This window comes from Chaetodon auriga, chromosome 2, assembly GCF_051107435.1.
Source record: "Chaetodon auriga isolate fChaAug3 chromosome 2, fChaAug3.hap1, whole genome shotgun sequence".
In the NCBI taxonomy this organism is placed as follows: Eukaryota; Metazoa; Chordata; class Actinopteri; order Chaetodontiformes; family Chaetodontidae; genus Chaetodon; species Chaetodon auriga.
The window spans coordinates 30,038,040-30,050,844 of record NC_135075.1 but is presented as its reverse complement, the minus strand read 5'-3'; the positions used below and the strand labels follow the sequence as shown (position 1 = coordinate 30,050,844).

Sequence of the window (12,805 nt, the reverse complement as noted above, 5' to 3'; positions counted from 1 at the left end):
CATTCCGGGAACAACGTCCAGTTGGCGCCTTCTGATTGGGCCACATCCGCCCGAGCGCTCAGAGTATTTGCATGCACGAAAAGAAGAACTTTGCTTCTTAATGTAGTTTTCCATTTTCCGTCTTTTAATTGGAAGAACAAAAGCTCAAAGTACATTCAACGTTACTGCCTGAGAGTACACATTAGAAATGAAGTAAAATAAGAAATGCAACAAATACGTACACATAAATATAAAATAAATCCGTGAAAAACAGCAGCAGGTAAATGTTTCTAACGTAAAAGGTTAAACTTAAAAGTCACAAAGTTTAATCACTGTATTCAACGAAGCATCTCATGACGTTATTGTTCTTTTCTGTCCTAAAATTTTTACAGAGTTATGATAAGAGTCCACATCTGTGACTTTTCAAAAAGGTGAAAGAATGTATATTTAATTTGAGTTATACATTTCAGCTCTTCAAAGGTTTTACAGCTGTCAAGGCCACTGTGATGAATTATTCCAGATGTTTCATATCAGGAGGCAGAATAACCTGCCTGACTTCAGCGCACACATCACAAAATACTACAAACACTACAAACAGTTACCAGAGCATCTCATGAAAGACAGGGCAGCTTTACTGGAGAGCAGGTCAAAGTGCTTTACTCGGGCAAAGGGAAGCATTAGAATGACAGAGAGAAACAATAATCAGTAAAACTCAGATCACAACCAGCAGTCAGGATAAAATGAGGTTTGAAAGCTTCGATAAAATGAAATCAAATGTGAACAGAAGCGCAGTAATAAGTAGGTTATCCCCAAGTGCAATACAGGTGCAGCAGAGAAGCCAGTCAGTCAAGTTGTTATCTTGGTGTAATCATGCAAACTCGGTGTCCCCATAAGTCTGCCTGAGCAGGAATAAAAATGTTGTTTTCTTGGTGAAAAAGTCTCATTTGACTCCCCTGAAGTTTCCTCTGCTGAAGATAAGTCTAAGTTTTACCCCCGCTGAGCATTAACAAACACAAAACAGAACAAAGACGTTCAACAGTATCACAGAAGCTGACGGCAGCCTCTGATGATCCTCAGGTTTTTAACACTAACATTCACAGCAAACTGCCAGCTCAGCTGATCGATACTGATATTGATCATTTTGATACAGATTTGTCAACAACAGCACAGGTAGAATAGAATAGAATAGAATAGAATATATCTGACATGAGCCATGAAGTCTGTTTTCCTTCAAAATTTCTTCTTTAGTTCTTTACTTTCAGACAATACTGATATTTTCATTCTTCTTTATTAAATTTGATTGTTATCATGGCAAGATGTCACATTTACTTTGTTTGTTTTATTTATTTATTCCTTCTGTTTTTAATCTTAATGTTGTGATTTCCTGTTTTACCACGAGATGGCGTGGTTGCTGTGTTTCTTTGTTGCTCTTGATTCCAGCAGGTCAATAGTGAGTGAAAGTAGATGATGTATGTCTCTTTAATCAAATTCCGTCTCCTCATAACAGAGATGACTGTGCCCTTTCACCTCTTGGTTGCCTGTTCAGTAATCCACCCCTGCAGCAACAGGCTCTGTCCCACCACAGGACAGGACAGGCAGCAATAATGAGCTCGGTAAGAGTCAGCTAATTAGGACAAGCTGAGTCTGGACAGACTTGAGTAAAAGTAACAAGACCTCAGTGTAGAAATACTTTGTAGTAAGTAGCAGCCCTCCATTCACAATTAAGTAAGAGTACAAAGGTATCAGCATTAAAATATACTTAAAAAGTAGCAAAAGTACTCATTATGCATAATGGCCCAAATCAGAATAATCATTTGATTATAATTACTGATGCATTCATGTTGCAGCTGGTAGAAGTGGAGCTCATTTTAATGACTTTATGTTCTGATGAAATCATAATGTATTTGAATCTGTAAAGCATCTGGTAACTACAGCCATCAAATAGAGTAAAAAGGTGATACTTCCTCGTGAATGGAGTAGACATAGCATAAGGACAAAATGGAAATCCTCCAGCAAAGTACCTAAAAACTGTACTGAAGCACAGTACTCGAGTAAATGTACCGTCTGGCTTTGGATTACTGGATTACATTTCTCAGTGGTGATTCATTGTGGTTGGAGCCTGTGAGAGGAGAGAAGTTCTCATATGGATCTGATGTTCTGTGCCAGCTTTGTTCTCCAGCAGCAGCTCCGGATCAATGTTATATAACAGTGACGTCACTCTGTGATCATTCACACGCTTCACGCGCGTGGCCTGCGAACCGTGTCACATTAACGTGAAAAGACTTTAGTGTTACTGGACCGAACCGTGTCCAGTGAGGCCTCTGTGTCAGATAATAAAGTTAAAGTTCGATGTTTTTTTACAGAAACGGTACAAACAGCAGAGTGACGTCAGGCAGAGGTTTTTTTTGGCCGGTGACGTCAGCGGCGCTGCGCGTTGTTGCAGAGTCACTGCGACTGTTCGACTGTAAACAAGGCAGAGGAGAGAAAAGTCTGCGGTGAGCTGTCCGCTCCGTCCACGCTGCTGGTCTCAGGTGTTATTCACCGTCGATAATCTGCCGTGAGTGACTTCGTGGTCCCGGTCCAGACATCCATGCGCAGTGTTTTAGCGAAGGCGCAGGTCGTGTTTTCGCGGAGACAGCTAGCCCTTCAAGCTAGCGACAGCTAGCCTGTCCGTCAGCCTAGCTTGCTTCAGCTTTCGCTAGCCTCGCTGGCTAGTCCACGTCCGAGGGCCTGTTGCCAGGGAAGAACCCTTTATGCCCTGGGTATATCTCTCTTTACTGCGATCAGGAAGCCCTGAACCGTGAGTATCACCTGTAGTGTTTGAAAATGTTTGTGAACGGTTCAGAACCGATCAAAACGACGTCCTATGACCAGTTAGCCAGTTAGCTTAGCAGCTAAAGAAACTTGCTAGCATTAGCCAGCAGGGTGGGAGAGCTGAGAAGTCCTCTGTTTATGAGCGGTGGTCGCCTCTGTTGTCCCTGTGGTTTTGTTGAGTGTAAGTCGAACAGGTCATACAAATGTGTGGTAAACTCTCAACATCATGTCTGCCCAGTTTCTACTAATTTAAGTCACAACTCGTGTTTTTAGCTCCAGAAACACTTTGTGGTTCAGTTTATCATCCGCATGATGCCCATTAGACTGAAGAGGTAGTGACTTAGACAACATGTCAGACAGCTTGTCTTTGTTAATGTATTTACTAATACAGTTTTCTTATCTGGGATGAATTTTAGGCTTTATTGTCTGTAAATGCTGCCTTAATATTTGGGTCGTATGTCGTGGAAACTTTTGAGATTAGAAAATATTGGGTTGCACTGCAGATGTAACCTGAAAGGTTGGTCAGCAAAGCAGTAGCTCACAGCTGTGTGATGATCCATACTTCAGAGATGAAGACTGCTGTGTGTTTGTGTTTCAGCTGGGTGGCTGGTCAGAACGGCCTCCTCCCACCATGGAGGCAGGAGGGAAGGACAGCGAAGAGGAGACGCTGCAGACGGCCTTTAAGAAGCTGAGGGTTGATGCTGAGAGGTAAAAAACAAACAGCTACCTGACGGACCAAACCACACGCGCCTTCACTCCACTGCTGTTATAACGAGTAAAATGCTCGTTTGTTGTTACTTCATGTTGTATGCGCTGGCTGTTGCCATCGTGGTAGATATTACTCACTCTGACATCAATACCCCCCCCCCCACCCACGTTATTTTATTCTTCGTAGGAAAAGGCACTGAGCTCGTGACCGACTCTTCATTGTGTGACAGTAGTGAGGCGTCATTATTGACTGATCCAGCTCGTAGGCTGATGTCGCCAAACCACAGTCTGTGTGGCAGCATCTAGAATGTAAACCTGCATTCAAGACTGGACTGAATGCGAATTATTACGCTTTTTTAAATGCCAAGAAATCTATCTGAACACCCTGTGGAGGTTTGCTCAAACAACTATCAGCCAGCTCCATTTAGATACAGGCTACATTCTGGAGGTGTACAAGTTCACACAGTTCACAGTTTGGCATGTGCCTTGTTTTGGGGTGATGATTGGGTCCGTTTTACAGACGGGAAAGAGACATTTTTATTGTCTATTTTTGAAAAATGGAAACCTTTAACGGTGGCTCATTGGCCTTCATTCTTACTGTAACAGGGAGTCAAATACTGACATATTGTTTGAGACAAATAAATGACAGAAATGAGTAAGAAATATCAGTAATCCTCTGAACTGTTGATCATTCCTGTTTATACAGAGCAGCACGACAGACTGACTTACTGAAGGCATGTTTTAGTGGAGCTCAAACATTTTGACCATGTGCTTAAATCCTGTGTTCTCTCTGACGCTCGTGGTCGCACGTCCACAGAGGTAAACGTTCCTTCAGCGTTAGTTGTTGCTTTGGTCTGAATCTGCATCGAGAAGCTGCCTGAAGACAGCAGGGAGATGGACTCGCCCTCCACGCTCTTTGCCTTGTTCTGCTGATCGACACGTTCAGGCCGTGCTGTCATAAATGACACGTCTGAAGCGTTTACACAAACAGACTCAGCTTCAGTCAAAAGATGTCACAGTTTGACACTGATTTTTGTCAGTTTTCGCTGTAATTAACTAGGAAACCATAATGCTCCGGTCCAGTGGATCTAGATGGGATGGGATGTCATGGGAGATCCTCCAGCTCTGGTTTCTCATTTGTATCAGAGGCAGCAACATAGCATAAACTAACTGAGCTAACTGGGCTAATCCAGCTAGCGTTGTACAGCTGATAAACAACAACCGGTGCACTGCCATAACTTTCTGGATAAAACTTTGTAGACATTAATAGACTGTTTATCAGTGATTGTTTGTGTCACAGTGAGCGTAGAGCTGAAGAAGTTGCACAGGAGGCTTCAGGACGAATACACTTAAAATCTACAAAACTCAAACTTCTAAATCGTATTTAGTTCAGTTTCATCAGAAATCAGATGGCATTTCTGTTCCGTGCTGTTATTGGCTTTGGAAAAACAGAGGACATGCTTCTGCCTCATGCAATCAATTTCACTTTAATAAATCTCCCTCGTGGTTCGATCGGCGCCTTAGCGGCCTGCCAACAGTTTATAGTCGTATTTAGGTTTGAAGTGCACATGTTGATGCTGAGGACTCGTTGGTTTGCAGCTGATACAGCTGTTGAAAGTGTGTTTGTGTCTGTCTTCCTTTCAGTTTGCCTGGAGCTGTGAGCGTTTCGGAGGCGTTGGCTCCCAGAGTAGCATCACGCGTTTGTCTCGACGCTGGCGGAGCGAAGCCCAAACTCGGCTGCCCGAAGGATAACTGGCACGGGTGAGTCAAGGAGGTCGCAGCTCAGGCGGTGGACGTGTCGTCTCATGAGCTGAAGGTTTGATTTTCAGGCTGCGTTTAGACTGCAGGGAGCTCTGTGGACCTTTTCTTACACCACCGACTCTAAAACCATGTTCTTGTTATTGTAATTGTGCTGTTTTGCTGAAAACTGTGACTTTTTGATTCAGTTCAAGCAGATGCAAACAGGTTTTGTTCTGCCGCTCAGCTTCAAACAGCTCAGACCTCTCGACCTTTCTTAACCTGCCGATGTCAAAGCTTCAGCCCAGCAGGACCTTTTCTGTGCCAACAGGAAGTCTTTGTGGCCTGGCTGCTGAAGGTTTTGGGAAAGATAAATGCTAAATGTGGAGAAACCAGACTATTGATCCAATACGTGAAACGTTTAGTAGCTCATATTACGTTTTAGACACAGATTGTGATGAAAATGCTGCACAACATTTGAACACTTTATACATTAACATCATCTGATTTGTAGCTTTAAATGGTAAAATAAGAAACACAAAGTCCTTTAACACAGAAAAGATCATTTTATATGCAGCTGCTGATAAAACTGGCAGCATGTAATTAAGAAGTCATTGCTCATAGGTATGTACTATAAATACGCTGTAAAGGCTTTTGCATGCTGTAAAAACTGACCTATGAGCTGTTAATGAGCAGACACACCCGCTGACAGACGCTGGCAGAGTCTGCTTCTTAAGGTGGAATTAATATATGCCGAGAAAAGAAAAGTCTCGCCTGGAAATACTTTGGACTCAGTCCAGAGGCGCTGCTGGTGTGAATGTTACTGAACCTTCATAGAACGAGGATTTCGGATAATAATCAGAAATCGTTCATTTGATCTCTCTGAGCGACGTTTACAGTGGATGACATTATTTAGTTTATTTTGTCGTGTGCAGGGAAGTAGATTTGGATGTTTAAGTTGAAGTAAATATGTCTGCACTGGTCGTACGTCTCTTGTTGTTTTGGTTTGCTCTCTTATGGACATAATGAGTAAAAACAGATATGCAGATGGTTCAAACCCGTCTGTGTGTTTTTAGAAAGAATAGTCAAAAGTCCTTTTTGGTCAGTTTTGACAGCTCCAATGGAAATGTTATTACGTTGGAGTCATATGGTCAGAAAGTCAGAGGCGACCTTCACGCTGGTGTCGTCATCGATCTGTTTGATGCTGATTTTGTCCGACGATGTTGTGACTGTCATGATTTTGACGGCTGGTCTCTCTCCCGCTCGTCGGACGTTGGCTCTGATGCAGTTTTGTTGTCTGCAAACAGAAAAGAGGATGAAGATGAGATGCTGTTGTTCTGGTGTTTCACTGTGGGTGGAGGTCTCTGCAGAATCAGCCTTTTGTGGATTTTCTACATGAGAATGCCGCAGTAGCATTTCCAGTTTGTTTGAAAATCAGACAGCTTAGTGCAGGTGTAGTCTGATTCGCTCCATAGATTTCTTTTTCACCGCATGTTTCATGTTGTTCCTCCTCATCGTCCCTCCTCTGCTTTCTCCTCCCTCCATCTTTAGCTGTATGAGGAAAACTTCGAGAGGAGCTTCCAGAACTCAGCGGCGTCGCAGGTCCAAGTCTCCCATCCTCCACCCTCCAAAGTTCACCTACTGCAGCAGCACTGCGGCGTCTGCGCTGTCGACCCCTAGTGGCTGCCTGAAGCACCAGCGCCTGGCCGTGCCGGAGCCCGTGGAGCCCCGTCCTGCCGTCGATGGAAGAACAGCCTCCTCTGTGGCTGTCCCGGCCCAGAAAGAGCTCCCCTCCTCGGGCGCTCCCGGCCACATCTCCCCTTTGGTTTTCGGATCTCGTGCTGGGTATGAGACACGCGTTGGCGCTGTGGTTTCCTCACAAGAGATCCCCGCTGTTATTACTACTGTTGCAGCGTCAACCAGGCGGGATGGAGGAAGCTCCGGAGACGGCCAGTCGAGCGAGGAGAGCGGCCCGGAGAAAAGTGCCTGTGACGGAGCAGAGTCTGGAGCGGGAGCGCCTCGGATATCGGGACCCGCAGAGGCCTCTGACTTCCGGTCTTTATCAGAGCTCCACAGCAGCGGCTCGGCAGAGGGCCCCCACGTCCCCTGCTCCTGTGCCTGGAGGAAGAGTTCAGATTCCCAGCAGGAGAGCAGGCAGGGGGCCGAATCTCAGTGCCAGTGCCAGTCCAACCATCAGGGCTGGAATGGCGTGGAGGTGTACTCCTTCACGGGGCTGCGCAGCGTCATCTCAGAGCGCGATAGGAGCCTGCCGAGCCACGAGGACGCTCCCAGAACTCTCAGTGCCAACAGTAACGCTGCTGCGGCATCGTCGCCTTCGTCGCTGTCGTCGGGCTCCCCTCGCTCGTGCTCGGAGCAGGCGCGGGCCTACGTCGACGACATCACGATAGAGGACCTTTCCGGCTACATGGAGTATTATCTCTACATCCCCAAGAAGATGTCACACATGGCTGAGATGATGTACACTTAAAAAGATCAAAAGAAATATTCTAACGTCGTGAGGAAATGATTAAGAGGCTGTTTGTGTTGAGGGAGCAGGCGCCTCTGAGGAATGTCAGTAGTGGGTAGAAGAACGATCAGGCATGAAAGTTGTAACTTAATTATACAACGTTAACTGATTTTAACCCAGGTTGAAATGTGTCCATTGTCCCCGCCCTCTGTTCGACCCCCCCTCGTTTTACTAGAACTGAGAGAAACATATTACCACCAAATACTTCTCATTAGTTTTGCCTCTCGCCCTCCTCCTCTGTGCTGCGTTTGAGTTTAGTTTTCAGTTGATCGGTGAAGTTGCCAAAGCTCTTGGTGCAGGCGGAGGTGACGGTAGGAGCGTGCGAACCTGTCATGCCAAGTGTTTGTGCTGTTTGACCCTGAACGTCACCTGTCTGGATTTCATTTCACTCAATAAAGAAGCAAACTGTGTTTCTTGGAGCGTTTGTCGTCGTCTCTTCAGTCGCAGTAACTCACAGCAGCTCGTCCTGGTTTGATGAAAACATGAAGATCACCTGTTGCCAATGTACCTGTCTACCTGTGGAATGTTCCAAACAGGTGTTTTTGGAGTGTTCCATATCTATCCCAGTCTGTAAAATGTGTTGCAGCATCAGATTCACAATAAGCAGATATTTACAGAAATCAATGAAGCTGATGAGGAAGAACATTGAATATATTGACTCTGAGCTGTTTTCAGGTGAGTTAATTAAAAAAACAATTAGCAAACCATCACGTTCTGCTTCATTTGTGTTTTCCACAGCGTCCCAGCTGTTCTGGAATCAGGGTTGAACATGTTTCACAATAAAAAATCTAACTTGAAATGTTGTAGAGGATCATGGAGAGTTTAACCTCCACGGTCCATCGAACCCACTCGTCCTCCTGAAGTCTCACCTGCTCACCTGTGGCTGCAAATTAACCCTCTGCTCTTCAGTGTCACAGCTTAGAGGAGTACTTGTTGTTGGTCATGATTAAAAGTAAGACTGGAGCAGTTAAAGGTCAAACGCTGCCATCAAAGGTTCCTCTCGCAACCTGTTTTCACCTCACAGTCGACTCTTTAAAGCGTCTTTGGTGGAACTCCGTTCAGGCTCCATGTCTTCGTCCCTGCAGGCCTCGCTGACGGGACGATGGAGGACGTGTGACATACATGCTGTCGTTCCATGAAAATGAACCCTTGACGTCTTCTTTAAAATGCTCGACGTACTTCAGGTACTTTCAGGTACTTTCAGTCTGTCTGAGTCTTTCTGGGGAAACGTTCATTCAAACTGAATTTTCAGGCAGGAAACAACACGACTTCCTCTCAGCTGTTCTTCACTCAACCACATCAAAGATCTTTGCTTTCAGAAGAAAATATAAATTCTCTTTATTCTGTTTTTCTATCACGTGTGAAATGTTTCTGTCCAACACCGATCACAGAGTTAACTAGAGGATGACACTGGTCCGTTCATTGGTCCGCGTTTGATTTCTCTTCCAGTTCCTGAAGGTGAAAATCAGCCATTTTTAACGTCCATCTGCTCTGTTGTCTTTTACTTATTTTCTTCTAAAGGTTACTTTGGCTGGAGTCCTAAAGAACTTTAAACATGTCTAATACCTACAGTACACCAGTGTTGGAATGTGATGGAGTACAGTGCTTAAGGGTAGTTTTTAGGTACTTGTACTTTATGAGAGTATTTTACTTTAAACTTCTACTCCACAACATTTATCTGATAGCTGTACTGGTTAATTTACAGAGTACAGTGATTAACAAACACACCATGAGGTGTTGTTTTGCACTGAGTAATCCAACAGTACATGAACTACTTCAAATGAGCTCCACCTTTACCAGCTGCAGCATTAAAGTCAAATTATAATCCAAAAATATGTTCATTGATGGTTCTGCATGTACTTTTATTCTTACTGCTTTAAGTTGTTTCTAATAGTGAAATGCTGAATCCAGTACTTCTCACCTGCAACTGAGTACTGCTACTTTTACTGAAGTAAACGATGTACTTCTTCCTCTGCAGTCGATGCATAAATAAGGAAAATAAGGGAAATAATAGAATCTTGAGGGATCTTAAAGTAATATTTTTGGCCCGGTGTTGAGCGCAGGTGTTCAGTTTAAGTGAATAAGTGTATGAGTGGAGGTGAACGATTTTCTCTTTCAGACCTGTTGGAGCGCAGCAGTCACACCTGGCCGCCAGGGGGCAGCCTCTGCTCTTGTTTGCTCTGTGAGCTCTGAGCCTCGACTTTCTGCGTGACACCAACATGGAAGGATCCAGCAGGGCGTGTCTCTGTTCCTGAGGGCCCAGGGATGAAAAGGATCCGTCCATCAGCAGCCGAGCAGCCCGCAGTGAAAGGACGAGAGCCAGCGGGCTGTTCTGGACCGGCAGAGCTGCACAAAGGGAACATGGAGTCCAAAAACACAGCTGTGCTCAGTGCAGCCATGTTTGTTTACAGTGATTTCACAATCTGAGCGTTCCTCTCCCTCAGTCACTTTCTGTCTTTCTTCATCATCATCGTCAGCGTCATCACTTCTCACTGAACACAAAGTTATCTGGAGACAAGAAGAGAAGTAGTGGAGGAAGAAGTACTGATGTGTTTTACTTCAGTAACAGCAGAAATCCCTGCAAAATGAACTCAACAGCCAGAATTTACATGAATGACTTTGTGCTTATTTACTGTTTTAAGTACGTTTACTTAATTAAAATACATTTTCCTGATTACATACTTTTACTTCAGTAAGATTTGAATGCAGGACTGTTAACAGAGTATTTTTCCAGTGTGGTATTAGTATTTTTACTTCAGGAAAGTATCTGATTACTTCCTTCACTACCATACCCAGCAGTCAGTGAAGCCTTATACACGTCTGAAACTACGTCATACTGTTGATTGTACTTTGTATTATTGTGAATCTGCAGAGTAACTAATGACTCAGTCATCACATCTTCTTCAAAGCGCTGAAGTTCTCGATGAAGGTAAAATGATTCTAATCAATAATTGTAGAATGAAAAAGAATCAATGACTGAAACAAACCCGCAGAGATTCATCATCACCTCCAGCACGTCTCACCTTACGCAGCTTTAAAGTGACTTTCAGCTTGTTGACACAAACTTTCTGCTCTCAGAGCGTCGCTTTCAGAATAAAAGCTGTAAAAAGCCTCTGAACACACATACACACACTGTGCTGCTGTCCCCAAGTGCTAACGTCAGCATGCTAACATGTTGATGTTCGGCAGGTGTGATGTTCACCATGTTGACCATTAGCATGCTAATATTGCTAATTGGCCCAAAATACAAAGCACAGCTGAGGCTGAAGGGAATGACATTAGCTTTGGTCACAAACTGAAACACTCAAAGTGGAGCAAAGACAATTCTGACTGCCGCCATTAAAACCAATGAAACCAGAAATATTGTCAGAGAGGGTGGAGGGAGGAAAGGGTGACAGCTGCAGCCTCTTCTGTGTCTGTGGGTGAAAAGTTAAATGTGGTAAAAAGTGACTGAGGGTTTGTTTACAAGCTTCTTAATCAGCAGTTCCTCAGAAAAGGAACCGACACTCAGATTCAATCAGACTGTGGGAACAAGAAGCTCCCTCTGGAGAGGAAGATAATTTGAGGTTTGAGTCAGACGCGAAGCTTCGGAAACAGAGATCATGGCAGGAAGCTGCTGTGGTGGCCCACGCTGAACAATGACCACAAACAAATATCTCCCAGAAAACAAACTCCACAAACAACAACCACAGAGTGAAGCTTTGTGCAGCCTGCAGAGAGCAGAAGACGCTCTGCAGCATCGCTCGTCTCATTTACACGTTTTTCAGCGTCTTCTCAAACATTCACTGAGAGGGAAAACTGTTTATTTCAAACAGTCTGCAGCCGTGCCAGCAGCCCTGTGAGGCTGGACTGAGGACAGCGCTGCTTTGAGCTAAATGCTAACAACAGCATGCTAACAGGCCCACAGTCACAATGCTAACATGCTGATGTTTACAGGGTACAAGGTTCAGTTATTTTCAGGCTACAACACAGGGTTGCATAATGAAATGTTAGTGTGTTTATGCTGCTCACAAAACCAGAATGATACGACTGGATGGTGATGATGATGATGATGATGATGATGAAAATAAACTTCTCTCTAAGGTGGAGGATTTATGGAGGATGAGAGGAGGGGTGGAGGAGGGAAAACCTAAAATTATCTGTTGATATTTACAGAAATGGGATAAAAGAAATCTGAAATAAATTCCGCATTCATTCGACTGTAGAAAATATTTCTTCTAAATTATTTCTGATATTTATCTTAATATTTCAATTGTAAATCCAGAAATTTCTTGCTCTGTGAAAAACATTAAAACCAAATGTATTTAAAGCAAAATTCTGACTAAACACACAGTTTCCTGCTCATTTCTACCATCAGATGAATAGAAAATGTAAAAATATGCATGTCTAAATGTTGTATGTAAAATGTAATTGGTATATGTTTGTATTTGTGGCCTTATGTGTGTCACTTTGGGCTCTGGGTATTTTATGATACCACTCGTCTTGTTAATTTCAGACACAAAGACACATTTACAGTCAGGAAAGCAGGAAAACACCTGACTGATAATCTGAGTCTGCAGCTGAACTCGATTTCCTGCAGCTGCTGTTTGTCTGCTGAGTCTGAAGCTGTCGGGGATCCACCATCGAAACCAAACCGCCGCGCTCACGTCCTCCGTCCGAAGCTTCACTGGTGAGAAGAAGCCGAGACTGTTCCCCTCAGACAAAGAGTCTTTAAACGTGATGACGCAGCTCACTGAACGTCTCATTTATCAGAATGTGACGCCATTAATTCACAATAATCTTGTTTTCTTATTTTGTTCACCTGCCTGAGCTCAGACCACCTGATCCAATCACCTGCCTGCTCAGCTGTGACTCATCAGCCGTGTGGACCGCCCTCTGCAGCCTCCATCCTGCTCCTCTTCTTCACTTCTCTCAGACTCTCTCTTTGCTCTTTTCCTCCTCTGCTGAGCAAAGTCCTGAATAACCTGCACAAAGTATTTTTCCATAAATCCTTTGGTGGCGTGTTAAAGCTCACTCAGAGCTCAGCTCGGTGTCGAGTCA

The 12,805-nt window shown here is 44.1% G+C and overlaps 1 protein-coding gene across 2 annotated transcripts; it reads left to right on the top strand.

Moving 5' to 3' along the window:
• Nucleotides 1-2,206: 2,206 nt before the first annotated feature.
• Nucleotides 2,207-8,184, top strand: oser1 (oxidative stress responsive serine-rich 1). Of its 2 annotated transcripts, none has more exons than XM_076746296.1 (4): nt 2,207-2,779; nt 3,392-3,501; nt 5,146-5,262; nt 6,790-8,184. In XM_076746296.1, the coding sequence occupies exons 2-4, from the start codon at nt 3,425-3,427 to the stop codon at nt 7,724-7,726; spliced, it is 1,131 nt and encodes a 376-aa protein (XP_076602411.1). In that variant the 5' UTR covers nt 2,207-2,779; nt 3,392-3,424; the 3' UTR covers nt 7,727-8,184. The 2 variants fall into 2 exon arrangements, with proteins under 2 accessions (XP_076602411.1, XP_076602420.1); XM_076746305.1 differs by having other exon boundaries at nt 2,411-2,536.
• The last annotated feature ends 4,621 nt before the right edge of the window (nt 8,185-12,805 follow it).